This window comes from Bradysia coprophila, chromosome IV (assembly GCF_014529535.1).
Source record: "Bradysia coprophila strain Holo2 chromosome IV, BU_Bcop_v1, whole genome shotgun sequence".
Classification (NCBI taxonomy): Eukaryota; Metazoa; Arthropoda; class Insecta; order Diptera; family Sciaridae; genus Bradysia; species Bradysia coprophila.
In genome coordinates this window covers 12746065-12773714 of record NC_050738.1, presented here as the reverse complement: position 1 = coordinate 12773714, position 27650 = coordinate 12746065, and the positions used below count along the sequence as shown (strand labels likewise).

Sequence of the window (27650 nt, the reverse complement as noted above, 5' to 3'; positions counted from 1 at the left end):
TTTTGATGACTAATCGCAATTCCCTTCCATTTATTATACACACGCTGCTGGTTTTTCGTGTGTATGATGTATCCAGAGACGATTTAATACGATACCACAGATTTCAGATGTAAAATTTTTTGTAAAAATTTATTTCGGTTCGAAATTTACATTGCGCTTCATTTGTACATTATACGTGCCTTAAAATTACTTACGTAACGAAAATTTCAGTCTCCAAAAAGTATGTTAAGATCTTACATTTCAGTAAACTACAATATTATACGTTCGAAACTTAGGACGATAAATCCCAAAAAAGGAAACTTGGATTGGAAAATTAATTTAATTATTTTTTTTTGCTCTAAATTCTTATCAATTTGACCATCGAATATAATATATTGAACACAACATTGTATCGTCGTCAACTAATAAAATCGATTGAATTAAAATTTTATTTTGATTTAAATTTGTATAAATCAAAGGAAAAGTCATCGTGTGCATTCCGTCCTACTTTCAATATCAATACACGATCAATAACACTCAACCACTAGTCAATCATTACTTTTACTGGGTGTCGTCGATCGTGAACTATAATTTCCCATTTTCTCAAATTCAGTCGACCGAGTCGGCGTTCCCGAACTGGTCGAACCAGCATCCATGATATCATACATTCGTTCATGTTTGCATATAATCGGGTAACATAACATGCCGTAATAGGCTCCCATGCCCAACAGGATAACCAGTAGAATTAACGCTATTATAGTCCAGGCTGACATACCACTTCTTGTGTACGTCGCTTTCGAATTATTGTTTTGCTGCAAATGTTCACTCGTCGATCGACCATTCTGTGCGCCGACACCATTATAGGATGCATATTTATTATCCCCCTTGTGTATTTGTTCAAGGTACTCTCTTCCAAATATTCCACACTGCACTTGATTTATAGCTGAATTAACGAAATATGAAATGAAATATACAAAAATAAACAAATTAAAGTCTACTCCTTGTGTGTGTATGAGTTATGTGTAAATAATAGTACACACAATATGCATATATATATTAAATGAAGAGTGCACAAATTAAACATTAAAAATTCTCTCCAGTAGACACACATATCACATACACACTCTGTGTTGTTTAAATAAAATTATAATATTGCATCAAGAACAAGTTGTTATTTTAACCATTTAACTGTTTGTTTTTAACTAAAACTACGTACCAATTAACAAAATTATTATTCCGGCCGTGTATTTGTACATGTTGGACAAGAATTTGGCAATTAAAATCGACAAATTTTCGTTAATTAATTAAAAAAGAAAACTTTCAACATAAATTTCTTGTAGCACTATACACTAACGAAAGAGTTCTGTTGCTGAAGTCACTGCTCAATGGAATGGAGTTAATGTTGAAGATGAACCAACATGGAAAAGAACAAACCAGTCTCTTATTGTACGAGTGAATATTTTTTTTACTGCATATTGGTAGAATGTTGAATGTAGCACGTATTTATTAGGCGGTTGATTTTGAAAGTTATTTTATTTTAATGAAGTTGAATGAGGGTTACAACGGTTACGACATAGGACAGAAAAAGATATAGTCTAGGCTAAGAGTGTTGTGATTAGAGAGAAGGAAATATAATTTAGACCAGTAATTTTAACTTACATTTTGGGGGATATGTCAAAAATATACGTGAAAATATGAAATGACAAGTACCCCCAAGGCAAGTTAAATTACCTGGTCTTCGCAACTCTCGCTCTGATCATAACAGTCTCGCTAATATGTAGGGTTGTTGAATCTTCCACCAGTCAGATCTTTAGATTTGTGGGCTTTGGGGCTGAGAATGAAACACTTTAATTCGGGTGTGTTGCCCTTTCAACGTTCGTATTTATTCTGCTTGAAAAGTCTTTTTCTTACACAAATCAGTGCCAATTCGATTTTCTCTTTAATTGAGAAACTACTGTTCGAGATCCACCAAGGGTGGTAAGGGCAAAAATTTACTTTAGAGGACAAGTCGCGATCGGTATTTCTTTTGTTCCAATAGATCGAGTATGACCCACTGATGTCCATAAATGAAAGAATTAGGCCGCGGAAAGAAGCTTTAATTTTGTCATTTTGTATAAGGAAAATTTAGTTCAACAAGTCAAAACGTTATGTCTCCCCTATGTTGACAACGAAAATGCAAAAATGGAACTTGCTTTCCGCGGCCTATTTCTTTAGTTTAAAACATCAGTGCCTCATACTCGACCTATATAGTGTTCAAAGAGAATGTCAAAAAGAGTGTTCACCCATCGAGCTCAGTTAAATTAACTGGTTTTTTCCTAGTTAACTGGACTTTTACATACAAATTTTGACGTATCACCCAACGGAACCAGTTAATTTTTCTCTCTTTTACGCTCTTTGAACACTGTATAGAGTGTTATGATGAAAGAGAAAGAGATAGTTTGACAAGTACCCCAAGGCAAGTTATAATAAACTGGTCTTCGGTCCTCTCGCTCTCAACGTACCACGTTGAAAGAGAAGTAAATACTTTGACAAGTACCCCAAGGCAAGTTATAATAACTGGTCTGCGGTTTTCTCGCTCTGATCGCTATAACAGTCTATAGGATCAAGAAAAATTCCGATCGTGACTTGTCCCCTAAAGTAAAATTTAGCCGTTGTAAGGAACTAAGGAACTTGTCATAAACAAAAAAGTAGAAGATGTGCCTGACTGTGATTGTAGTCCGAGTCTATTTTTGAGAAAATATTTTCTTCAATTTTCTCAGACTTCCTTGAGTTTTATTTTCGAATAATTTTAAAAAAATCGTAAAACTGGAGAAAATCAAGAAATTTTGGATTTTTTTTCTCAAAAGCTATGACATTATGCTTTGAAACTATATGTAATGTACAAGATTCGGATTGAGCAGACTAGCATACAACCAATCTTGAGAAAAACTGTCACCTATAAGTAAGTCATCTGTAATCGAATACGGCGACATTAATGAGCGAAGAAGTCTGGCTAATGTGATTTATATAGAAAAAAGTATGGTCAAATAAATGAAGTAAAAGATTTTCTATCAATCTTTTGAATATACTTAGATCAAAAGAAGAAATAGATTCGATAATTACGCAGATGACACTATGAAAGGTCAAAATGAGCGCTTCGTCTCTACCGATTTTTCTACGACTGATCAAAATCTATTAACCTATTGACCATTCGGTTTTACTATGCATTTTTTAACCAAGAAAGACTTGCCAGGAACTTGTATTGCTGAGCACTCGATGGCTTGAAACATTCAGAGGTCTCTCAACATCTTTCGGCATAATTATCATCATTCATTAATTAATAATGTGAAAATTGATCATAATGATTGTTCATATTTATGTTTACATTGCAAGTGAATATTTCGGCAAAAGTGACGCAATTATCCGTATCATTTTCCGACCCTAAGGTTTTGTTTATTTTTAAGCTAACACATCATCGAATCGAAACAATGAAATATTAAAATCGATTTTTACTTATCTACTTCGAGGAGTGACGACATACATTTATGCGAATCCAAATGAATGCACTAACAAGATTACAATGGATTGAAAATTGGAACAGTATAAATGGACGCACCACGAACCATTTTCTTAATAGTTTCTTGTACAATCATAGTGCGACAGTTGTTTTTAATCGGGAAAATAAAGTAAAGTTTTGTGTGAACACTTTTACAAAAATGGTCGTGAACTTCAAAGTTTTCAAAAAGAGCTCGCCAAACGGAAAGCTGACCTTGTATGTGGGAAAGAGGGATTATGTTGACCATATTTCGGCAGTTGAACCGATTGGTATTCTGCTTTAAATCAGTTAATTTTAATCAACTTTGTAATGTGATTGTTCTTTAGATGGAGTCTTAGTTCTTGACGATGAATACGCTCGCGAGAAACGAAAAATTTTTGGTCAAATTGTTTGTAGCTTTCGTTATGGACGGGAGGAAGATGAGGTAATGGGATTGAACTTCCAAAAGGAATTATATTTGGCATCGGAACAACTGTATCCAGTACCTGAAAAACGAGACTTCACTCCGACCAAATTGCAAGAACGTTTGATAAAGAAGTTAGGAGGAAATGGAATTCCATTTACATTTAATCTTCAACCAAGTGCTCCCGCTTCGGTCTCTTTACAACAAGGCCATGACGAAGCTGGTGAACCGTGCGGTGTCCAATATTTTATTAAGGTCTGTTGTGTGTTTTATTCAATTGGAACGAATCGAAATATAATATTTCATCCAAAAGATTTTCGCTGGAGAGTCTGAAACCGATCGTACCCACCGTCGCAGTACAGTCACTTTGGGCATCCGAAAGGTTCAGTATGCTCCATCAAAAACTGGTGCTCAACCATGTACTATCGTTCGAAAAGATTTTATGCTCAGCCCTGGAGAGCTGGAGTTGGAGGTTACTCTGGACAAACAGTTGTATTTTCATGGTGAAAGAATCGCTGTTAACTGTTGTATAAGAAACAATTCGAACAAGGTGATTTTAAGATAAACCATAGATACGAATATCAGTTCATGAATGGATCAAATTGCTACTGCAGGTCGTCAAGAAAATCAAGGCAATGGTGCAACAGGGAGTCGATGTGGTTCTCTTCCAAAATGGTCAATATCGGAATACTGTTGCTTCAATTGAAACAAGCGAGGGCTGTCCGATCCAACCAGGTTCCAGCGTTCAGAAAGTAATGTATCTATCACCTTGCCTAGCATCCAATAAAGATCGCAAAGGAATCGCTTTGGATGGGCAAGTAAAAAAAGAGGATACCAACTTAGCCTCAACTACTTTGTAAGAAACTAAAAAATTTTGAATTTTGAACCGAATTAATCGATAAGTTTCATCCATCAGACTGGCTGCTCCGGAACAAAGAGATGCTTTTGGAATCATTGTCTCGTACGCCATCAAAGTGAAACTATTTCTGGGTGCACTTGGTGGCGAACTAGCTGCTGAACTTCCATTTGTTCTGATGCATCCAAAGGTTGTACAATTTTGTATGATTTGTCAGAATGGAAGTTAATAACAAAATGATCCTTATTTACAGCCTGGTACAAAGCCTAAAATCTTTCATGCCGACAGCCAAGCAGATGTTGAATGTTTCCGTCAAGATACTATTGATCAGGATTCGGTTGATTGCTATTAATGCTTCGTTAAGTGGAATAGTGTGTATTGTTATTGATGAATCTATTGGCCGTCGTAAAGTTCCAAACGTTGTCCAAATTTAAAATATTTATGTAAATGCTTAAAAGGCAATAAAAGTCAATTGTTGATTCCAGTAACTCATTCATGTTTGTAATACACATCGGTGACAATTCATACGGACCTAATGCTCCCATTTCGTCAGACGATACAGTCGATACAATCGATCGAATCTTATATGCAACCATCTAGCATATCAATCAACAAGACGACAAAAGAAGAAAGTTAAACCAGTAGTTTCTTCGTAATTTCTTTTATTTTCGAAATTTCTTTTTGATGAGTTGGGTTTATTTTACATAATAACAAAAAGTCCGCACATTCACTGCAAATCGATGATTTGCCCGATCCTTAATCGACAAATTTTTTTCACTTCATCTATCCCCGTATCCAACTCGTCATTCCTCTCATTCTGCAGTCTTACAGTTATTCCTCTCAATATCGCCTCAATCTTATTCGTTTCGCGCACACAAATCACAAATGGAAATCCGAATTTCTCTTTGTATTTCTCATTCATCTGGTTCAACTGTTTGTACTGCTCGTTGGAAATTCGATTCAATCCAGCACCAGCCTGTTCTTCAGCCGATTCAGCGGTTAGTTCTCCATCACTAGCTAACTTTCCAGCCAAGTCCGGATGCAGTTGTAGAACTTTTACCTTGGATGCATGGTCGAGGTTAGTTAAATAATTGTTGAAATGTTCGACCAACTGATTTGTGTCGACGAATGGCCTCCGGGAAGATACTTCGATTGCTGCTTGTGGATAGTTTTCAACAACATTTCGAAAAATATTTTGAAATTCAATTGATGGTATTTTATTCAAATTGTCAATTGATTGTCCTTTCGACATATTTTGCGCTTATCTCACACTGATTTTCAAAAGCCGATCCAGACCCAGAGTCAGAGTACGTATCACAATGAAGTCAACACTATACACAACGAAGCGATTTCTTTCGTCTTATCAAGTTGTACGTACACATTCAGACAATGGAAAATTCTGCGGAGATATGCCATATATGGATTAAGATGCATATAATACGATTTGTGTGTACAGAGAACATTGTTTGACCTCATAATCATCTGTGGTACGCATACATGTTCAATGAAAAGTGAAGTGGTAGACACTGTTAAGAAATTTCTGTTCAAATTCATCAGAGTCTGCTCTCAGGGCCGCATCTTCATAGAGACCAATTTTAGCATGGTCCAGGGCGCTGGAATATGATCGAGGGTAAAGGAAAAAGACAATTTTTTCCATCAAAAATACTTACCTAATTTTGCCCGTACAAATAAAGGGGCGCTAGAGAGCTTAATGGTCCAGGGCGCGGAACAGGAACATGCTAGATTCGAAAGGAATTATGAGGTCTCACCAAGAAAATATTCCCGTTGTAGATGAGCAAAAGGTATTTTGAAACTAATAAAGTAAAAGATTTTGTATCAGTCTGTGACAGACTGTCTGTCGTAAATACTTAGCTGAGGCTCGGAACAAGTCGTACAAAACTCTGAGATGAAAGTGTAGCATGATTTGTAGGTAGAATCTGTAGCTTTCCGATTAACATTCAGCGATATACGATAAACATATATATAGTGGTGAAAGAGAATGTCAAAATGACATCGAGGTCCAGGTCAATAAACTGGTTTGTTAGCACGACAGAGTAAAGTTAACCAGGCAGGAGCGCTGATTTGACTAGGGACCTGAATAATCTAGTAGCCCTGTATTTTTTGCGAACAAAAATTTTCAATTTATGTCAATGTTCATTTGAGTTCATTTTCATCCAGTGTATTACGTCCCTTATTTGACGTTTCGAAAATGAACCGCTCCTGCCTGGTTTATTTTACTCTGCCATGGTTTCTAGTTAACTGGACTTTTACATACAAATTTTGACATATCACCGAGACCTCGACTGAGACCAGTTGAATAAATGTTTCTTATCTCTCTTCATCCGCTCTTTAAACACTCTATGCACTTGAGGTGCAAGCTGGCAACACCATCTAGCAAAGATCATGATATATGTGTCAAAAATATTTGAATAAATGATAGACATGACAACTCGTGAACTCTTTGAAGTCTGAGTTGACAAAAATACAAGGAAATGGCAAAAATGACTATATGGAAGTCTGAGTTATCCAAAATACAAGGAAATGGCAAAAATGACTATATGGAAGTCTGAGTTATCCAAAATACAAGGAAATGGCAAAAATGACTATATGGAAGTCCGAGTTGACAAAAGGACAAGGAAATGGCAAAAATGACTATATGGAAGTCTGAGTTATCCAAAATACAAGGAAATGACAAAAATGACTATATGTCATGGCAGTACTACAGTACTTTTCAAGTGCCAATAAAACACGATAAAGATGAAGAGAATATTGAAACGACTCAATTATATAGGTGTAACAGAAACAGTGAGAAAAAATAGTACATTTCGTACGTAGGACTAAAAGTCTTTTTTAGCGTGTGAGAGGTTTCCAGACAGAGCCGAAGGCGAGGTCTGGAATCAAATTCGCTAAAAAAAGACTTTTAATCCGTGGCACGAATAGTATTTTTCATATTGGACGGAGTAGGTTGTAGGTATGAAAAAACGAATTTCAATGCAACGAATAGCAAATGGTACTATCAGTGAGATAAGTGGTCCGTTCGTGACGAGAGAGAAGGAAATATAATTCAGAACACTTATTTGAACTTGTCTTGCAGGATGTGTCAAAATGTAAAAATGCAGTGACAAGTCCCGCAAGGCAAGTTATAATTAACTGTTCTTCGGACTTCCCGCTTTAGTCAGTCTATATTATAGTATTAGTATTAGAAGAGTGATGTGATGTAAATTTTGCAGACATTCGCGCGCTCAATTTAAAAACTTATTTGAGAGTAGAATGAACACACCGTGCACTGTAGCGAGAGCTGCCTTCTCGGTCTGTCAAATATGTCAAAAATAAAGTTAACCTGAAAGCAGCAATTTGTGTCAAATTTTGCCTGAAACTCGAATTGGCGACATCAACTCTTTGCCCGGTTTAATAAAAATTGCAGCGAAACATCCAGCCAAAAATGTTGTTAAATCGCTCGACCAACGTTTTGGCGAAACAGTGCTCAAAATATGGCCCGAATGTAAAAGCTATCAGCACAACACAACAATGCTATCGAGGCAAAATAAATATTCAACGACCGCGGGCACCACACTACGATCGTGCCCTGTTTAATGTCGTCACAGAACCAATTATACCCCGTCCAACACTTACACAGGAGTGCTATCAAAGACGTCTTCAGAAACAATTTGTGGGCGCAAGGGAAAAAGTGGTCAATCCGTACGAAGTAATCATTGCCAAGGAAGTGTTTAAAAGGCTGAATGAATCGAAAATGGTGGCGATATTTCACGTAAATTCCATCAATGCGGACGATATGTTTAAGATAACCGTGGATCTGCATCGGCAAAATATGCATTTGAAGGCGTATGGCAAAGCGATCATGGAAAAAGCCGTTGTTGGAAGTCCGTACGAAACGATATTGCCACTGTTCGGTTCGAAGAATTGCATTGTGTTCTGCGAGGAGGCAAACGTTGGTCAACTGTTGAAAATCATCCGAAAGGCACCGCAACTAATATTGCTCGCTGGTATCGTTGAAAATCAGTTGCTCAGCAAAAATGAATTGGTCAAATTGTCGAAATTGCCGGATCTGACCACAGCCCGAGCCCAATTCGTTGGAGTGTTGAATAGTGTTGGGTCTGGTTTGGTCAGTAATTTACAGGCGCATCAAACCAATTTGTGCAATTTGTTGGATTTGCATGCCAAACCGAAGGACACTGAAGACGATGGAGCGAAAAACAGTGACAGTGTTGAGAGTACATAAAATTGGTAGACTTGTGGCACTGATAGAAATAAAAAGTTTTTGTTTTATTGGTAAAAATACTTTTTTTAATTTTGCGTAAAATATTCAATGGAATTGCTTAATATTCAATATAATTTGTTCAAATCTCATCTCTTACAATAACCAAACAAAAAATCGTTCAAAATATAGACACAAGCTATACAACGTCCGGTATACAATCATATCTCAACATAGTTTCTCGCTTAGACTAACATTTTTGACTTTTTTGGCACTTCGGTATTAAAAACTGTTTCAAGGAAATGAATCTTAAAATTATGTAAACGGTTACGATATGACAATAATAATCCCGTAAAATATGATATGGTCAACCTAGTATCGACTTCCTTGTAAGGCCATGATTATTTCTGGTGGTATTGACATAGAGTTACAATAATTATACGTTGAGGTCTCCCTGATGACTAAATGATTTTTTGGTAACTGAATAATAAAAAAAAAAAGTTGACTGACTGACTGTAACACCTCAGCCGACTCATATCTATTTCTATATTTTCCCCGGCATCTGATTACGTTTCCAATTCATTGTCACTTTCGTTCTGGAATCGTGTGTGTGAATTCCATTTGTTTGTTAACGTTAACGTAATGCCAACAATCAGGAGTATGGCGCCGAGACCAAGAATTCCGTACGATGCGTACACACCAACTGATGGCAACATTACCGCTAGCTGAACGAATGTAATACAAAAATTAATCAGATGAAGGACTAAAAACGAAACGGAATATTTTTTATTACCCGAGCCCTTCCCGCCAACGTTTCGTCCAACTCAACTCTCTGCGTAAACCAGAACATAGGCACCATGATATGCGGCACGTTTGTGTACAAGCTGAAATTTATGAGCAAAATTACTCCATCGTTCCATTTTGTTGTTGAAAATAATGTCCGAACTTACGCTAAACCAGTAACTGGTTGCAATAAAACATTGAGCTGCATTCTGGCATTCACTTCGACAGGAATACTGAAAGAAGAGATAAAGACGAAGAAATAATTTCGTTTTGCGTCGCTCTAGGTAATCTGGACACTCGATGCTCGTTACAAATCATCATTTACTCACCCAGTATCAGCTTGCAAAGACATTGCAAATTCATGTTCCTCTTTAGATGGATTCAATCCGTCTATAGCTTCGACGTAGCTGGGATCGGCCAAATAGAAATGTGGATACGAAATGAAGACAGGTGCACCGAATCTACAGTCCGATACGTTATAAAGTCCTGGCGCTAAATCCGGGCATTCTGTTTCGTCAGCAGTGCAAAAGCATTCATTCGGCGGGTAGTTGACGCCATTGTCGAACACTCGATAATCTCCAATCCATTTCGATGCAGTGACGCCATGTCTTTCGATTGTTTCCGAGGTCGGGGCAAGACTCACCGATCGACAGATGTCAGATACAAAGAGAGTCAGATCTCCATCGGAATTTATCTTAGGCGGCCACAGTTCGCCCGTTGTTCCATTGATTGCCGAGCAACCACCGGAGTAAAAATCGGTCTTGCTGTGATAATTCCACTCGTTCAACATGCCCATTTTGGTCATGTCATTCTCTCCGGTGTTCATATTAAACGTTCCGTCATAACTCCATGAATTGTTTCGATCCACGAACCATCCGAATCTATCGAATGGTATGTTAAAAACGGTTGAATTCGTTGATTTCAAATAATCCAGCAGCGGATCGTGGTAGCCGTCGTACAAAAATTCGCCAACTTTTTCCGTGACAAACAAACTTCCACCGAGAGTGTTTAGTATGACATTCACTCCCAATTTTATCAGCGGACCATCATTTCGTACGGCGTACGCAACGGACTGTAAAGGTGAAATATATTCAAATCGAATCCGAGTGGCACAAGTGGAGATAACTTACAGCTGAGATCATATTCAATGTTGTTATCTCATCATCCAATGTTCCATTCGATAAGTCCGGCACAAATTGCCACGTTCGAATTTGATTGTATGTGACCGTACCGTTTTCATTCCAAGTTACATTCGTACGTTTGTGATTTTCAAGGAACACATATGGACCGCATTCAACCAATAACGGCTTAACGTCTGGATTATGCACTTCATGCGTATTGGTCCAGTTGAACATTGTAATTTCTGAAATTATGTCAAGTTACTTGTCGTCGCACTTATTTTCGCGTGTGTTTCACAAATATTACCCATGTACATGGGAAGTGGCGTTTCGATCCAATTGTCATAGTTTGGTGAACCATCACCGAGTCTCAATTGCTAAATTTTAAACGAAAGAGAAAAATTAGGTAAAAATTCTACAGATCAATGTGTTTAAGACAGTCCTACCGAGTACAAAATGTTCCACGCTAGTGTCGGCCATAATAGTCCAACTATAAGTGCAAGTAGAAGCAAAAAAACACCACAACCAAACACCCAGTACTGCTTCTGAGCGGTACTGCAGCACTTGCACATTTTTTTCTAATTCGGTCGACTAATGTACACACGGCTACTTGCTTCGATGGTTTGTTATTCAATACTTCTTGCCGCTCTTTATCCTTCCACTGATCATTATTGGCTAGCTGAAATCAATTTATTCAAATTGATTAGATAAGCCCATAGGTAATGGATTAGTTCCATTTAAAAATAAATGTTGAGTTTGGTTGGTATTTGTTACAAAGTCAAGGCTACATTTCGAAGAACGAAAAGAAAGAAAAAAATCTTGTGAACCAGGATGTATATTCCAGTTAGAGTTAAAGGTCGTTATTAGGACGATATAGCAAAACAAATTTGCCAAAATTACTTGGGTCGTTGAGTCACTTCTCAGTTAATATATATAATGAAGTCTCACTGTCAAATTGTAGCAAAACACAAACCGTCAAGCAAATTTAGCCGACGAAAAAAGTCCAACAAGAAAACCTCACATGGAATGACCACTTGTCCAGATTTGAATTTATGATCACTAGCAGAAAGGGTTTATCTCATCACTTGCAGCTGAACGTAATGATAAGATTCTTTACAAATAGCTCTTGGTTTTAAGATTTCACAAAAGCCACTTGACTGAAAATGGTAACAATCTAATGAACCAACTGTTATCGCGTCACTTGTTAAACACAAAATTTATATATTTACAGACCGATATGACTTTTACAAAACAAGTATCAAGTGGTTGAGTGACCGTAGCTTAATTTATGAAGGTCTTAGTGTTCACTGAATCGCAAGTCCATATTCTCTAGTATGCATAATGCGATAACATTTTGCTTTTGTGGACAAGAAGCAGAATTGCAACGAAAAATGAAAAAAAAAATTGTTTGACCTCTATGAACAAATGAGTCACATCGCAGCGGAAAAGGGTATTTTAACCACAACAAAACTGTTCACTGTACAGAGTCTATTGATGATAATGATAATAAAAAATTTTCCCGAACGTAAATAATGACATCTAATTAGCTGACTATGACACATCCAATTTCAAACATCGCAAAATGATTATTTGTTTTCAAACAAAATACTTAAGATCAGTGGATCTCGTTGTCTGACAATCAAAATGTTTATGGACTTCTTACCAAGCAGCTGGTGATTTAATTCACTATTTCCTCAGCTGAATATTGTATAAACAGTCAAGGCACACCGAATTCAATATTACTAGTGAATGGAAGATCTAATAATGCAAACAATTTTCGTCACAAAAACATGATTCTACGATCAACGCTGAAATCCATTTAAGATTTAAATCCCATTTATTTTGTGCTAGTGACGAATGACACATGACCCACATGACACATTGACATTTCCAAACGTATAACATAATGTACCAATCTATTCTGGTACTGCACTGGTTTCCTAAAGCAGTGGACACATTTTCTACAAAATTAAATTCACTATTATCCTTATTATCCATTCTTTACAGAATACAAGAATAAATTCAATAATTAAACTGTTTCCTTCTATTACTGCTCTTTGCAATAAATTGTTATAGGGCAAGGGACGCCGTATTAGTTTACCCTGAAAACTACAAAAGCGTCATCCTTGTTTTCATAGCAGAATACGGTTTTTCGTGAATTTTAACCCTGAAAACTATAAAAGAGCCATATACAGTGTTTAAGGAGAGCGATTTTTGACCACTTTGTTAAACTGGTCACACGTCAAAATGAGAGAAATCACATACAAATTTAAACTGGGCTTAACTCTCAATTTCTTTTTTCATTGATGAATATTTGACAGCTGACCCCGAGACCAATTAAATTTAACTGGTTTACCATCGTACGGTAAAAACGAATTTTGACAGGCCGAAAACAACCGACCGCCATTCACAGAAGCAAACGTAACCGCAACTTAAATAAATTTGTTTGTTAAAACTTCAAAGTGAGGTTGTGTTGGCTTCTCTGTGGATGACGATTGACATTTTGAACGGCCTTGGAAGAAACGTATTCAGCTGAAGAAAATTTGCTGACAAGTGGTGAAACAAGATCCATGCTATATTTGCATGAATAATAAAGTTAAAGATAAAAAGTAGACTTTTATTGTGAGTTTTGCTGATTTGAGACGTAGCCTATGTCAATAAACCCACAAAAAAAACTTTTCAATAATATTTCGAGTTATGTAATGGATTTTAAATGGTGAAGGCGTCGAAAGTGTGCTAGAAACATGCAAATCTTATTACTGTTACTTGTTTATGCATATTTGCAGTGAAAATAATTTCAATTTTGAGTTGAGGGTAGCGTTTTCTGCGGATGACAGTGTAGCTGTCAGTGCTCGCGTTTACAGTCGGATTTAATCTTTTTTTTGAATTGGTTGCCATTTTTGACGCGTTGTTTTAGGTAATACGGCCAGACTGACCAGATAAAGGCAGCTGACACACCAACTCTACGAGATAGAGATAGAACACATATATGTGTTTTTGATGGAGAGAATCAGGCGTGCTCCCAACGTTCGCGTGGATTTAAACAAATTTATTTTTATTACAAGCTCAGTTGTCATTCAAATGCATGTTCTACGTCGTAGAGTCGGCGAAACTTTTAGCAAATAGATAGCAATAGAGTGAAATTCTTGTCGAGATTAATCAACCAAATCTTATAAGGAGTCAATTTCTAATCGTTATGCTTAATTTCCTCTTACTCCGTTTAGCTAAACCACGCCTCTTTTTTATTGTTTAAAATGTAAACGGAGCATAAACGGCGTAAGAGGAAATCAAGCATTAAATCTTGACTTTGAAAGCTTAAAAACATTTACTTACATGCACATCAAAGAACTAATAAGCTAGAAAACTAGTTTTGACAAAGCCCATTGAAAGTCATCGAGTTTGACGTGTCATCAGCGTTAACATATCCAAGGCTGTATACTTTGGGGCCCCAAAGTATACAGCCTTGAACATATCAATCTCATACAAAAATGGATGAACAAAACTAAGTGAGGTTACCACCGTAACATGAAATGATCTTTAATGTTTCTTACTTCCCTCACCCATTGAGACAACTAGGGACATAATAAACTATTAACTTGAAAAAAGATTAATTTCATGCATATCTTACTCTTTTCTTAACATTGATGGCTCTAACGAATCGAATTAAGAACATCGTATTTGCGCCTCCACGTCATGAATACAGTCCGGTAACCTAACAAAAAATAAAATAAACCGTAATTGTCGGTACTAGAATACCATGACTGACGTGTCTCTCCAGTGTGTTTCTCTCTTTTCTCTTTTTCTATACGCTCTTTATTCATCAACAGAGATTTTATTGCACGCATACACATACGACCACTACACGTTACGAATACAAGACAGGGTGCTCAATTGAATTAGTTGATTAAAAACGGTTTTAATTACACGTGTCACAATGTCATAATGTGAATTTTAAGCATTCAACAATTCATTTAATTTAAGAAAAAAGTTAATTTTGTTAAATTGTTGTAGAATTGTCCAATTAAGTCACGAATCCAAAGAACAACGATGACAAAATTACATTTCAAATGAAACACCCTGTGCTTGTGTAATCGCAATTTTTATTCTCTGGACTTCGGTATATTTTCGCTGACGTCCGTTTCCCAGTTAACGAGTGAAACGCGATGAGTTAACATCGAGAAAAGAACGCGTCATTTTACAGAAACGTTTTTCTATATGGAAAATACAGTTCAAGTGTTTGTTTAAAAGAATTTTAAAAGAAAAAAAAATTGTTGAAAAATAGGCTCCTCTGTATACAAAAAAGTTTGTTTTTTTCTTTCTTTCGACACGGTAAAATTCACAGAGTTTCTTGTTTTCATTTATAAAAAAAAAATATATCTTTTTTTGTTCGTTCATTCGGTCATATTTGTTGTAACCACATTAAAACATCACGAGTCTTATGAACAATTATATATTAAAAATGTGTGCGCTTTTTTCCGTTCTGTTACGGCGAATAATTCTTTTATCAAAATTGGGATTACGTTGGAATTAAAATGGATTAATTAACTCGTCAAAAGGAATACTACACTACCTGCTTCATAGCTACAGTCATCCATCAACCACAACGCATTGTATTTTTTAATTCATACGCAACTCGGATAATTTTTTTTTTTTTAATATTCTGCACAACAAATTGGAAATATTTTTTGATGATTTATAATTTTGCGTTTATTTATTTTTCATTTAAAATTTGTTTTTAGTCAATGTTGTGCGAGTTGTTTGGTATATTATTATATAAAAGAAAATTGTTGTGTGTGGTGAATTTGCAGCAACCATTTAGGGGTAGTTGAAGTTCACAATAAAATTTTAATTCAAAATTTCTTTTCTTCCACAGTTTGTGTTTTGTTTTTGGTTTTTTTTTATTCGTTCAATTTGAAATTGTGTATAAGTGTTTGGAGCACATCCAAAAAAATTTGAAAAATAAAATAAAATAAAAACGCCACCACCTACCTGGATATAGGATAGTGTCCCATTTTAAAATAATAATAAAAAAAAGAGAAAAAAATTTGCAAAGTGAATAAAAAAATAGGTGTGGTGTGAAACATGCGGAAAAAATAGATTTTTCCCATTAAGGAAATTTGGTGAATGTGATAAAAAATTTGTCAAAAAAAAAGTTCTTTAAAAGAAAATCGAAAAAGAGAGAAAATAAAAATCATTAAAATTTGGTGCAAATGAAAACCTAAACCCAACCAAAGAAAATTGGGGTGAAATAAAGAATCGTTTCGTTAATCCAAAGTAGTTCTAAGAAAAGAGGAAAAAAAAACGGTTTTGATTTCATTTTAAAGCAACAATGTTATTAGTGCTGTAACCATGTATCGGAAGTAGCACATATGCAATTCGGGAGGACGTCCTGAATCGCCTCCATGAAGAAGTTCAGGCAAAATGGTACGCGAGACTCGACACCTTTGGGTTGGAAATTTGCCCGAAACTGTCTGCGAAGAAAAGATACGGGATCACTTTAAACGGTAAAATATTTTCTTTTTCATTCATCATTCATTTGACTATGTTTTATAAATGGGAGAACGAACATGCATGGGATGATAAAATCTTCACTGTTTTGAGCGTTTGACATAGTTCTAGTTGGTTTTAGGGAGTCCAATCACGATTTATGTAGAGTAGAAACAGAATCCTAAAAATATATGAGTTGAAGTAGTTTGATCATTCAAAGATGTTCCTCTTCCTCACCAAGGTTTGTACACCAATGGACTGATGTTTAAACATGAACCGACGTTTCAAGTTGATTGAATAGGTTAATGTTGTCGAATAATATAAAAATTAGTTCAGAACTTGAAGCCAAAAGTATTTGCTTGAAGAACTTAATACTAAACTTGACTGAACCATTATACAGAATTGTATATACGACACGGATAGAGTTAGAGAGTGTAGTGACTCGTCTATTATTTTATTAAAGTTATCATTCAATCTGATCTTCCTCACGAATCAACGAATATAAAAGATGTGTGTATAGACACAAAGTACATCAGATCTTATTTTAAATTAACCATCCAACCGAACTACAAATAAGAGGTTGCTTTTTCATGTACAATTTATCGTATAATATGAAATGAGTGGTGGAATTGTAATCAAAAAATTTCGTAGCTTAAATGATGAGTTAACAGATTGCTTTAAATTGTGAGATCAGGCAATGAACGGCATACAAATAGTTAAGCATCTTGTATTTAGTTTGCTAAGTAGAAAAGAGTTGTATCTCGTTTGAGCAAATTGACAATATAACCCCATGTCAAACAGACGAAGATTTAAGTTTTCGCGCAAGAAATGTAGGTAGTTCAATCCATCTAATGTAATTATCTACTTGGTAGTGCTCTCATGAGATAATCGAGTTATTCTCACAATTCGTTGTGAGTGATGTTCTCAAGAGATAATAAATTTTGCGGTTGCATTTTATGTAAATACGTAGCCGGATCCTCAGACGGTTGTCTGTTGATCTATCGAAAAACTCTTTAAAATTAAAACAAGAAGTCCGTGGCGCGGTATTATATACACACCAACTGATGAACGATGAAAATAATACAAAAAAAACTGAACCAAAACCCACATTATATCCAGACTACTAAAAAAAATCTGGTATCTTGCCAACCCCATATTATTTTTAAAAATCGAAGTATAAAACTACACCGTTCTCTTTCGCAGCCACAATATAACGTTAGGTCCTCTTAATGTATGTAACAAAAGCTGTCTCGGGTGTTTTTTTTTTCTCGTGTCTAATGCAATGCATGCAACAGAGACGCTCCGTACGAATAAAATCAATTAAAGTTAAGTGACGTAAAAGGTCCACCGAAATAAAATATTAATTTTTTTTATTTTTTCGTGAATAAAACTTACAATTAAATAGCAACGCATGTGTAAACCTTCCGTTGCATTTCACATGCATAATTCATTTCATACGTCCCTTGGCTCGCAACTTTTCAGTTGAATTTTTTTTTGTTCAGGCTTCTTCAACCATGTTGATTGTACTGTGATGTCTCGAATGAAAAATATGTTGACTGTGAGTGACTGTGTGAGTGAAATGTGCACCGCAGTAAATGAAAATGCTCGTGTACAACAGTGAATTGCTAAGCATAAGTCCTAAGTACATTATTATTTGTGTATGTACACACCATGCACATAAAAGAGAAAAGAACATACGAGACACCCAAACTGATATAGAATGTCGTAACTCATTAATTTTAATTTGGATTTTAAAGTTTAATTCCTTCTTTATGTTCACGTTGATGTGCATTCGTTATTTGATATCTTTTCGTCGCTTCGTCGTATACAATATTTTAGTCTGAGACCTAGTAGTACTCTTACAGTAATAAATACAATGTCTGCGATAACGTGATACGCTAGCTGCCCGGTAATCACACATAAATTATTTCGTGTGCAGACGATTACAAAATAAATAGAAACATTAACGAACATTCATATTTTCCGATTCCTATTACAATATCCACGGTTGTTTTCTTGATTGAGATCTCAATTATTCCGAATTAATGGAAATTTTGTCATTTGAAATTGATTACATGACTTGTGTGACTCTTCAATACGTAATTGCGGTTATTTGAGTCGATATTTTTTTGTTCCGATGTACTGGCATGTGTACAGTGCAAGCCGGTAATGGGGTAATCCAGTACATAAAGGCAACGATGACGAGTTTTTGACTTATGTTCCGAAAACTGGTTTCGAATAAATTAGTAACTTTTTAGTCGAGTTAGGTTTTCTTTTCTCAATTTGTTCGAGAGTATTGAGAGTTAGGATAGGTAGTCAAAGTTCGTGATATTTCCATCAAAATGAGTTTGAATTTCTTATATAAGAATAGAAAACTGCATTTTTAATAAATTGTTGTCATTTTTAACTGGGTTACGACTTAGTTTAGCAATGATTTTCTAGTTGATCTAGTTTCGTCGAATGCTTGCTCAATTTTGTCACTACAATTTTTGATATTTTTGAAAACGATTTTTGTATCTTCGTCGCCAGCGACTCAATGATCATAACAAAGTATTGAAATTAATCTCAACCCTGCAATGTCTTGACCTTAAGCTTTGGCATTTTAAGATTAGAAGCAGTTGTGTAACACACCTTCATGATACTAGTTATTAGATGGTTGGGTGGGAAGAACGACAAACAATAGAGAAAAAACCCTTGTCGTAGAGACAGCATTAAATACCCATTGTAATGTTCGTGTGAATATCTCATCTTCATGCTCGTGAAGTTCTTGTGAATGAGGAGCGACTGGCGAAAAAGTCATGGATTTGTGGAAAATTTAACACGATTCAGTAAATTCTTACGGGTGTCTTTTCACACAGTCGCATATTTGCTTACGTACTTAAAATCAAACACCATAGTCCGTACAAATCCGTTACATGAGACTAGAACTCGTTAAGCCGACCAAATACAAACCTCCGTTGATTAAAATAGTTACGTTGCTAAAGACGATGAACTCAATACGAAAAAGAAAACTCGTGCTTCAGACACTAGAACTAATAACTTTCTTATGACTGCACCTATTAATTTTCCTCGAAATGGTGTTCCGTAGTCGGTGTGACGTAACGAACATTATATTTTCCGTGTACCATGTTCTAGGTGTATTATGTCACCATGTTCCTCAGTAACATCACGTTTAATTTACACAATCATCCTGTTTTGTATGCAATTTCCAATCGGCATTCTGTTACTTGTCTTCATTTGCTCACATTTTCTGGACACGTTCATAGATTCCCGTATTGGCTTTCTCAATGCAAAAGACACTCCTTTCGAATGAGAATTAATTCGGAAAACGTGACTATGTTCCTAACCCATTTTAGTGGTTTTTACTATTTGTCTAAGCAATTTTCGTTATGAAAGTAGCTCATGGAAATCTAATAACTTTCCTATAATGTGTGATGATATTTACAATTGACATACAAAGTATATATTTAATCAGGCTTTACTGCCAATAGTACGAAGAGTTTCTATCCAATTCTTTTCTTCAATCAATTGATGAAACATCAATGGAAACACTTAAGTGCTTATGAATGGATTTACAGTATTTGAAGTACAATTGAAGGAAATCAGCTCAACAAAAATAAAAATGGGATATAAATTTCGGGTCGTTCAGCCAAATTTCAAGTGTAATATTAATTTGGGAATGAAATGTTTCATCCATTTCTGTAAATTGGTTCATCAAAAATACATTAAGTTATTGAAAATAGCATTTAATGATGCAGATTTATCCACACATATATTGTACGTTGGGGCTGTGTGTACAAGTTGAAAAATATAAATTTGGCAACTCAGCTTCACACCGAAGCAATTAACATCAAAATCGAACACACTGGCTCATACGAATTTTTTTTTTTATATATATTTTCAAAATATAATAATATATAAATCTTCGGTATATTATGATTATAGCCTCTGCTCTACACACAGTTGTATGTATTTATGTGTATACGTACGTACATTCAATAATAATACAAAATCTATATAGAGAGTATTAGTCCGTACACATAAGTATTTGTTCGTATATATATTTATATCTCACTGTAGGTACGATATTTTATATATAGCAATATATTATGTATATATAATACACACAATATAGACAACATGTACAATGTGTATATAAATAACCCGTATTCATATACTGAATGATATCTCTTTCGGACACATCTCAAAATGTATGGCCATTCTCTTCTTGCCTGTGTGTTTCGTTATAAAAGATTATTTGTATGAGAAGCGAATGTAGGCATGCGCGGGGTGAGGTAACGCCAGAAGAGGAACTTGAACTATAATGGCCGCCCCATAAACTGCTAGCTAAGCTGAAAACATTGATCGGTGAAAAAGTTTTTGGATTTGTTTTATACACAGAATTAGTATACGTGTATGTGCATTCATATATACCGAATCTATGAGCTGAGCTGAAAACATTTTTGCTGAAAATTTTTCAATAATTCTTGTATGTTTTGATGGTAGAGCACTACACAACAACAAAATTTTTTTTTCTTCTATGTTGTTTTTGTATATTTTGTTGTTTTTTTTTTATTCTTTTTTTTTTGCTTTTGTAGCCTCCGCTCTTGTGTTGTTCTGGGGAATATATGGGTTTAATAAAATCGGTTGAATTAATATAAAAGACTTTTCCGTATTTTTCTTCATTTTAACCGATTCAGTTTATTGTTTGAAGACTTTGTGCAATACGACTTCCTATGCAGAAAATAAATACATGTCGTCGTCATGTTGTTACCTGCCAATGTGTTGTTACATTTCCTTGAATCAATTTCATATATGAAAATTTACTCAATAGCTTCCTGGCGAAATGTTTGGCAATGGTATTAGCAATACAACTTTTATTTTTTGTAGCAAATTGCACGTCCGTAAGACATTGTGACAAAATTAAGTTCTTCATTCTACGATTTCTCATTGATCGAAACACATGCATTTCCCGTATACCAGCGATATTTTGTAATTACGTTGAATTAGAATTTATTTAAGAAACATTAATAGTCAATCGACGTACCATCCAAGAATGTGATTTAAAGTTCCATTGCCTTTTCTTTTTCTTATTTCTTACTTTCTTCAGCATTTTAATAAAAAAAAAATCTGGTCGACCGATGTTTGTCTTGTGTAATATTGCCATTTTCAGTTCAATCAACTCCCAGGTGTTTTTTTAGTTGTGATGTTTATCTGATAAGTGTTCCAGAGTAAAAAGAAGAATAACAGCACCTTTGCTCTCTTATTCAATGTAAGCTACGGAATATTTTTTTCTTTCTTTCTAATTTTAACTGTATAGAAGTATAGAAGAGTGATGTTGGACTTAAGTCACATATGGCTAGTAAAAGAAGTTAAGGTTGAGTTTAGGAAGAAAAAACAGTACGTTTGACGAAGAAATTATTACTTATTAATCAAACTGGTATATTGGACTTTCATATATGTATACATTACGACCCTAGGGTAGTTCATGTGTAAAACTGTGTACTTGACTTGGGATAAAAATGAAAAGTCACGGTTTCGCGTAATTATAAACCTCGATTTCACCTCAGAGCACTACACAGAACTTTTTAACTTTTACTCAAACTTCAAGGTACACACACGGAATTTTGAAAACCGACCCATTTTCTGAGTCTGTATTTTACCTGAGTGTCTGATTTCTCCAAACATGTAAAATTCACAAAAAGCCAGTAAACCACGAAACAGAAAATGTGTCGGTTTTTAAAATTCCGCGAGTGTAACAGACTACATAATTTTTCATTCACAGTTATTACAGTTGTAGGACCATGCAGTTCAGTATTTTTGCATCTTCTATTTTTGAGAAGACTCAGTTGTCTAAGCTGAAACTACAATTTTTCGGTTCTCTCTTTACCACGACCACTCTATTAACACTTCGAACTCATCTGTGATCCAGGCAGGTTTAATTTTTTGCCTGTTCACATGTTTCACTGCAGGTGTAGGCATCGATAAGAAGCCTAACTTTTTAATGTATCTCTCGTAAAGAAAGTTTTCAAAGAATTCCAGGAACCTCACAAGTTTTATTGACCTTCATTTATATACGCTTTCCAGTCACCATACTCAAGCTGAATTTGATTAACAGATCATTAGAGGCAGTCTATTCATATGGCTGCAAATTAATATTCTTTTATCAATTAATTGCTTATGTACAATGACCAGCCTAATAGTAATTGCTGATTGATCTTCAATTATTGCGACGTTTTGTAGTATGACGTCGAACAACGAAACGTAGTAAATTTGGTTTGTTATTCCTATTTTAGTAGTATTTACACCGAATCGTAGTAAAAAGAGCGAAACATTTAGCGAGGCATCAGTATAACAACACCGAGTCGAACACACAATGTGAGTAAACCGAAAGAAATGCCGCTCCTTTTATTATTTCCAATTATGACGACTAAACTTACTGTTTACTAATGTGCAAATGAACGACACGTTTGTTGTATGTACGTAAATTGATTCGACGTTCGATTAAAATAATGAGACTTTCCTGTCCGAAGATAAGGCGGAATTTCTTAATCATTTCTTAGAGCCCCCGTCCACTCTGAACGTAGCTGAACAATTAAGCAGAAGCTTTAACGATGGCTTATTTGCACAGCCTTATGCAAACAACGTATTATATACTATACATCTCATCACTAATAATATGAAAAAAGAGGTTTTACCCACTACCTATAATTTATATCCGCGTAATACACACATAAAGGTAAATTTATGTTTTCAAATAAATTAGATGAAATGTCGATTTGTACGAAAAAAAAAATTGTAAGAATACCAGCAGGCACAAAAATACATGTTTATATATACAAGTCTATCTATATATGAAAGTTATTTCGCTACTGCGTCAAAACTAGCTATTTCTATATCGTTCCAGCCGCTGATAAATATTACTGTTACCATCTCTGTTTCACTCGCAGTAAATTTATTTTGTTATCATAATATGACCTCGCTTTGCGTATACCATTTTATATCTTCTGTTGATGAGCACATACACTCAAAACATTGTTCGGGGAAAAAAATAGAAAAGAAAAAAAATTAAATTCATTCGGTTGGGTCACCAATTCTGAATTCACCATCTCAGCATATAGTAAGACCGTTTTTTTGAGTAAGTGTGTTGGTGGTCGGGTCGTTACACAACAAACGATAGTAAACATATTACAGCTTCGATAGGAATAGAGCGAAGAACAAAAAAATATATGAAAAATAAATAAATACTCACACAATACCTAAAGAGAAGCCAGTGAAGTATGGAGAGAGGGAATAATCTGAGCTCAGCTTTATTACGTGTCATCTATCCATCTTCTTTCATTGTACATAAATTTTCCATATAGTTGTCTAGCTTTACTGCATGTGACTGAGGATTTTTGTGCCACATTGACTTTCACAACCTCATTGTGTATGCGACGTACCTCTACGCTATCTGTGAATGTGCTCGTTCAATGAATATAAGTATAAAAACCATTGTACAGTGGATACATGTAGAAACTTTTTAATAAGTGTACATCTATACTCGAAAGAATGAAGCAGCCACAATGAGTCATCACAAAGTTTGTGTTGTCTCGTTCGCACTCGTTTGGTTGGAAAATTTTTCTGTTTTATTTTTGCTATAAAGCCACCGTTGCCAAATTACCGTATCTCTTGGGCACATATATGTGCATACATTACTTTACAACATACCTACGTCTTATTTTTACATTGAAGTTTTTTTTTTCGTGCCCGGCACCGTTGCCACATTTCATCGGCAATATTTGCAATACCTATGTAATGTTCTGGTTAACAGTAGATAAGTTCACAGCATTGGCGAAAATTTTAGTTTATTATTTTGCTTTTGATTCATCTGTTATTAAAGATTAAATTGTGCATTGTTGAACGAGTTCTTTTGTCCGTACAATTTAAATTTATTATATTGGATGTCTGAGAGTCAGCAAAAATGGTTTTAGGATAGAATGTAGCCATTTTCGTTCATATTCTTACGAACATTTTTGAACATAATAAGAATTTATGGAACGTAAAAAAAATTAGATTTCCTCACATGAGTACGTGTGCTTTTCACATTTCTCTTTCTTTTTCTATAAGACTTGAACCCTTTTGGATGTGTCATCTATCTTACCTTTTAAAAAGGTTGGGTAATTCTGTTCGTAATTCTTCTTTTTTTCTTTCTTTCCTTCATAAACGTTCTCACGCTATTAAGATTATAAACGCAGGTCTGTAAAGTGGGAAATTGAGTAGAGAAATCACTCATTCGTTACGAGATTAAGAACAGCGATGCAATTACGACAGGCACTGTTCATTGCCGTTTTCTTGGAATTATCCACCCTTTTCATTTCATTTCGTTACTACCATGTTACTATGTATGTGTTTGTTTTTAATATTTAAAGATCATTTTCACAGGATTCACATATAAATGACTTATTACTAGACTCACATTTTGTGTATATACATGTCAGTCAGACATGGTTCGTTTTTTTGCTTTTTGTTAAACATAAGAATTACATATGTTTCGCTCTTGGGTGGGAATTAAAGTTATAATTTGAATGTATATAACAGCTAGTGTGAAGAAGTTTCAACGTCTGATGGTTGTTGATGAACAAGTTCAATTATTCCATTCCATTTGAGACACAACATATAATCGCAAAGAGCTCTATGACTAAACACATATCAAACGGATGGAGTGTTGTCTCGAATATGAACAAAATAAGAATAATGAAAATGTAACCTTGACGAAGGACACAAGGAAAAAGTGACAAGTTGAATAAGACAAATTTGGCTCTCAGGAGACCGCACAAAACATACACACGATGAATTTGGGAGTCATTTTAACTTTTTCGAAAACGGAAACGTGCTTCACAAATTGTATAACTTGTTTGTGAATGGAATTAGAGTTAGGTTAGTAACCAGATGATATTAGAGTAGTCGACTTTCATAAATCGAATAGGGAGACGTTTCCAATTTTGTAGTGTCTCAAGGGAAGGGCGAAGGGGGTACTAAAATGGTCTGAGAACTTGTAAGTTCAATGCCAAAAGTTAACAGAAATGTATTATGCGGTAAACACAACGTCTTTTATGTATGTGTCTCACGAACATCTACTTTTATTCAGTATCGAAGCAAACAACAGTTCATTTTCGTCAATTTTGGCAGCAAAAATTACATTTTTGACTTCATTGTTTTAAACGATTTTACTCAGCGTATTGTTAGCGATACGTAATTCTAGTACTTCAATTGTGCTTTACAGTGTTTGTTACTAAATCTTTAACTCCACTACTTTCAACGTTTTCATTTTTCTCTATAAGACCATTGAAGACAAAAACAATCGCTTATTTTCCATCCTTGTCGATAACCAAAATTACAAAATGCGTTCTTGTATTAACAAATCGTTTAACTTTACAAACAAAAATCTCAACAACACGAACATGAGCTGTCACTGCACTGTCAAGATAATTATGATAATCAACCTGCTCGGATTAAAAAATATTTAATTAGACAGTTAGGATCAGGAGTGGGAGACGGGGTCACCTTCGCATCTGTTAGACCTGTTGGGTAACCTACATCATTTTAATTTCTTTCAGTGATCTTGATGTAACCAAAATCCGGTATGTGCGTTGAGTGCATGCTCCGTATTGAACTGTATTGAATCATGAAGTTTATTAGACAATACTTAAATCAATTAATTAATCAATTCGAAACTCTTGCTTTTGAGATAATTGCAATTAGCCTGGCCATCCACTCAATTGAAAGTTTCTGTTATATTCTCGGGTAAAAGTGTCAGTCTTAGAATTACGTCTAAGTAATTACGTACTTCAATTTACCTGCTAGTGCTACCTGAAGATAAACACAATTCACTGCCAACAGACCAGACGCTGAAGTTTTCTTTGGCTCCTCATAAAGATAAAATATAAATTAAATCGATCCGACATGTATACGTACACGTTAGATTGTGTTTAATTTAATCTTACTTTTAGGAATGTGTTCATGTCACCTCGTTTAATTGCTTCGAATATCTATCAGAGAAGGGAACCATTGTTCCCGAGTAAACAATTAATCGGATTTGTAAAGCCCACATTAAGTGATTAAGTAACGTCTTTCACTGAAGTATGAAAAAACGTGAAACCTACACGAAAATAGATTATTGAATACAGTGCAGCATTTATAATTCGCATGTTTTTCTATTTTCAACAGTATTTTCTTGAGATTTGTGCTTTTCTTCTTCAACATTCTAAGGAAAAGGTTTACAAGAGACGTCAGGGAAATTTAGACACGAATTTGCTTTAGATGATTTTCGTCTGGACCACTCATACAAAGAAATGTACTTATATACTTGTTCATACGCGGGAAATGGACCAGATGAAAAACAGCTTAAGCAAATACATGTCTTATGTTCACTGACGCAGCCTGTTTTTTTTGGGCAATTATAAATTACAATCTAATCATATATGTCAGTTTAATAAAGACGTTTAAATTAATTGTCACCATTGCTCTGTATGGAGCCTGTATTTAGGCATATAGAACGCCCTACTTTAATAAAATTGCCACAAAGCCAAAACCTTTTCCAGTATGCCCCAAAAATAGCAGTTCGAAAACGGAAATTTAACCATAAACATAGCGAAAATCATCATCAATTACCATAATTGAATAAAAAGTTTTGTGAAAAGTTCCGATCCAAGGTAATGAAATCGCTAATAAAAAGGTTGCTAAGTAAAGCAATTTTAAAAATTTTCGAATTGCTCCACAGTTGACCAATTATAAATGGAAATGCTGATTTATATCGAATTAAATTAGGTCCTAATAAAGACTGACAGTTGCTAAACGAAGATAATAATATAATTTATTCTGCAGCATATCAAACTGCGATTTGAAAATTAAAGTTAAACTAAGTACACGTTCGGTGTGTGTGTGCTTTGCATACTTTTTTTTCGTATACTCTCTCATGTCTAAATGGGATCTTATTATTAAAGCAAAGGTTTTATTTTTCAAAATGGCATTTATCAACGTTTCATTTTATTTTCCATAATTACCGCGACTAGAGTCGTATAATGAAATATAATAATGCCCACCATAGAATTCATGTTTTCTGTTTTTCCGAAGAAAAATTCCGTTTTATCACATGGTTTTGTGTGATTTTTTTTCTGTATTTAATTTTGCACAAAGAACTTTTGAAAATAATATAAACAAAAATACGAACAAAGTTATGTGAATAGAATCATGTGCATACACTGCATACTCAACTCATTTACATTATTTGT

At 34.9% G+C, this 27650-nt stretch overlaps 5 protein-coding genes and 1 long non-coding RNA gene across 15 annotated transcripts in view; 3 read left to right on the top strand and 3 right to left on the bottom strand.

Annotated features, from left to right (window-relative positions):
- Positions 1-336: 336 nt before the first annotated feature.
- On the bottom strand, positions 337-1428 carry LOC119066331. Its single transcript, XR_005085735.1, has 2 exons — positions 1196-1428; positions 337-922 (listed from the first exon to the last, which is right to left on the bottom strand). It is a non-coding gene; the product is annotated as an uncharacterized LOC119066331 (long non-coding RNA).
- A 2161-nt stretch (positions 1429-3589) lies between these two features.
- LOC119066330 (arrestin homolog) lies at positions 3590-5265 on the top strand. The gene is made up of 6 exons (XM_037168730.1): positions 3590-3783; positions 3841-4172; positions 4231-4467; positions 4532-4773; positions 4834-4963; positions 5027-5265. Exons 1-6 carry the CDS (start codon positions 3675-3677, stop codon positions 5123-5125), a joined length of 1149 nt encoding a protein of 382 aa, XP_037024625.1. The 5' UTR covers positions 3590-3674; the 3' UTR covers positions 5126-5265.
- Positions 5266-5418: 153 nt separating this feature from the next.
- Positions 5419-6202, bottom strand: LOC119066329 (2-oxo-4-hydroxy-4-carboxy-5-ureidoimidazoline decarboxylase-like). The gene has a single exon (XM_037168729.1). It carries the CDS (start codon positions 6023-6025, stop codon positions 5501-5503), a length of 525 nt encoding a protein of 174 aa, XP_037024624.1. The 5' UTR covers positions 6026-6202; the 3' UTR covers positions 5419-5500.
- Positions 6203-8099: 1897 nt separating this feature from the next.
- Positions 8100-9361, top strand: LOC119066328 (39S ribosomal protein L10, mitochondrial). The gene has a single exon (XM_037168728.1). It carries the CDS (start codon positions 8216-8218, stop codon positions 9011-9013), a length of 798 nt encoding a protein of 265 aa, XP_037024623.1. The 5' UTR covers positions 8100-8215; the 3' UTR covers positions 9014-9361.
- Positions 9056-12760, bottom strand: LOC119066327 (protein croquemort-like). Of its 4 annotated transcripts, XR_005085734.1 has the most exons (9): positions 12554-12760; positions 11337-11569; positions 11198-11267; positions 10903-11135; positions 10102-10844; positions 9940-10005; positions 9783-9873; positions 9504-9714; positions 9056-9450 (listed from the first exon to the last, which is right to left on the bottom strand). XR_005085734.1 is itself a non-coding variant. In XM_037168724.1 (8 exons), exons 2-8 carry the CDS (start codon positions 11460-11462, stop codon positions 9556-9558), a joined length of 1488 nt encoding a protein of 495 aa, XP_037024619.1. In that variant the 5' UTR covers positions 11463-11569; positions 12554-12760; the 3' UTR covers positions 9056-9555. The 4 variants fall into 4 exon arrangements, 3 of the variants coding, with proteins under 3 accessions (XP_037024619.1, XP_037024621.1, XP_037024620.1); XM_037168724.1 differs by having other exon boundaries at positions 9056-9714; XM_037168726.1 differs by lacking the exon at positions 12554-12760 and adding an exon at positions 12304-12385 and having other exon boundaries at positions 9056-9714.
- Positions 12761-15040: 2280 nt separating this feature from the next.
- The window catches only part of LOC119066325 (protein split ends), a 68427-nt gene continuing 55817 nt past the window's right edge, over positions 15041-27650 (top strand). For 5 of the 7 annotated variants that reach the window (XM_037168723.1, XM_037168722.1, XM_037168721.1 and 2 more), the window contains exons 1-2: positions 15041-15219; positions 15764-16394. In XM_037168723.1, coding sequence (XP_037024618.1) covers positions 16312-16394 — 83 coding nt within the window. In that variant the 5' untranslated portion in view covers positions 15041-15219; positions 15764-16311. The other 2 variants (XM_037168719.1, XM_037168718.1) reach the window with 2 other exon arrangements.

What these genes read in the sequence shown, in the direction of transcription:
- LOC119066330 (XM_037168730.1), top strand. Translation starts at nt 3,675, where the DNA reads ATGGTCGTGAACTTCAAAGTTTTCAAAAAGAGCTCGCCAAACGGAAAG. An exon ending in TAAGAAACAATTCGAACAAG is followed by an intron (nt 4,468 to 4,531) that starts GTGATTTTAAGA and finishes TTGCTACTGCAG; the next exon opens with GTCGTCAAGAAAATCAAGGC. An exon ending in TTGTTCTGATGCATCCAAAG is followed by an intron (nt 4,964 to 5,026) that starts GTTGTACAATTT and finishes CCTTATTTACAG; the next exon opens with CCTGGTACAAAGCCTAAAAT.
- LOC119066329 (XM_037168729.1), bottom strand. Translation starts at nt 6,025, where the DNA reads ATGTCGAAAGGACAATCAATTGACAATTTGAATAAAATACCATCAATT.
- LOC119066328 (XM_037168728.1), top strand. Translation starts at nt 8,216, where the DNA reads ATGTTGTTAAATCGCTCGACCAACGTTTTGGCGAAACAGTGCTCAAAA.
- LOC119066327 (XM_037168724.1), bottom strand. Translation starts at nt 11,462, where the DNA reads ATGTGCAAGTGCTGCAGTACCGCTCAGAAGCAGTACTGGGTGTTTGGT. An exon ending in CGTGGAACATTTTGTACTCG is followed by an intron (nt 11,268 to 11,336) that starts GTAGGACTGTCT and finishes TTTAAAATTTAG; the next exon opens with CAATTGAGACTCGGTGATGG. An exon ending in TCTTTGCAAGCTGATACTGG is followed by an intron (nt 10,006 to 10,101) that starts GTGAGTAAATGA and finishes CTCTTCTTTCAG; the next exon opens with TATTCCTGTCGAAGTGAATG.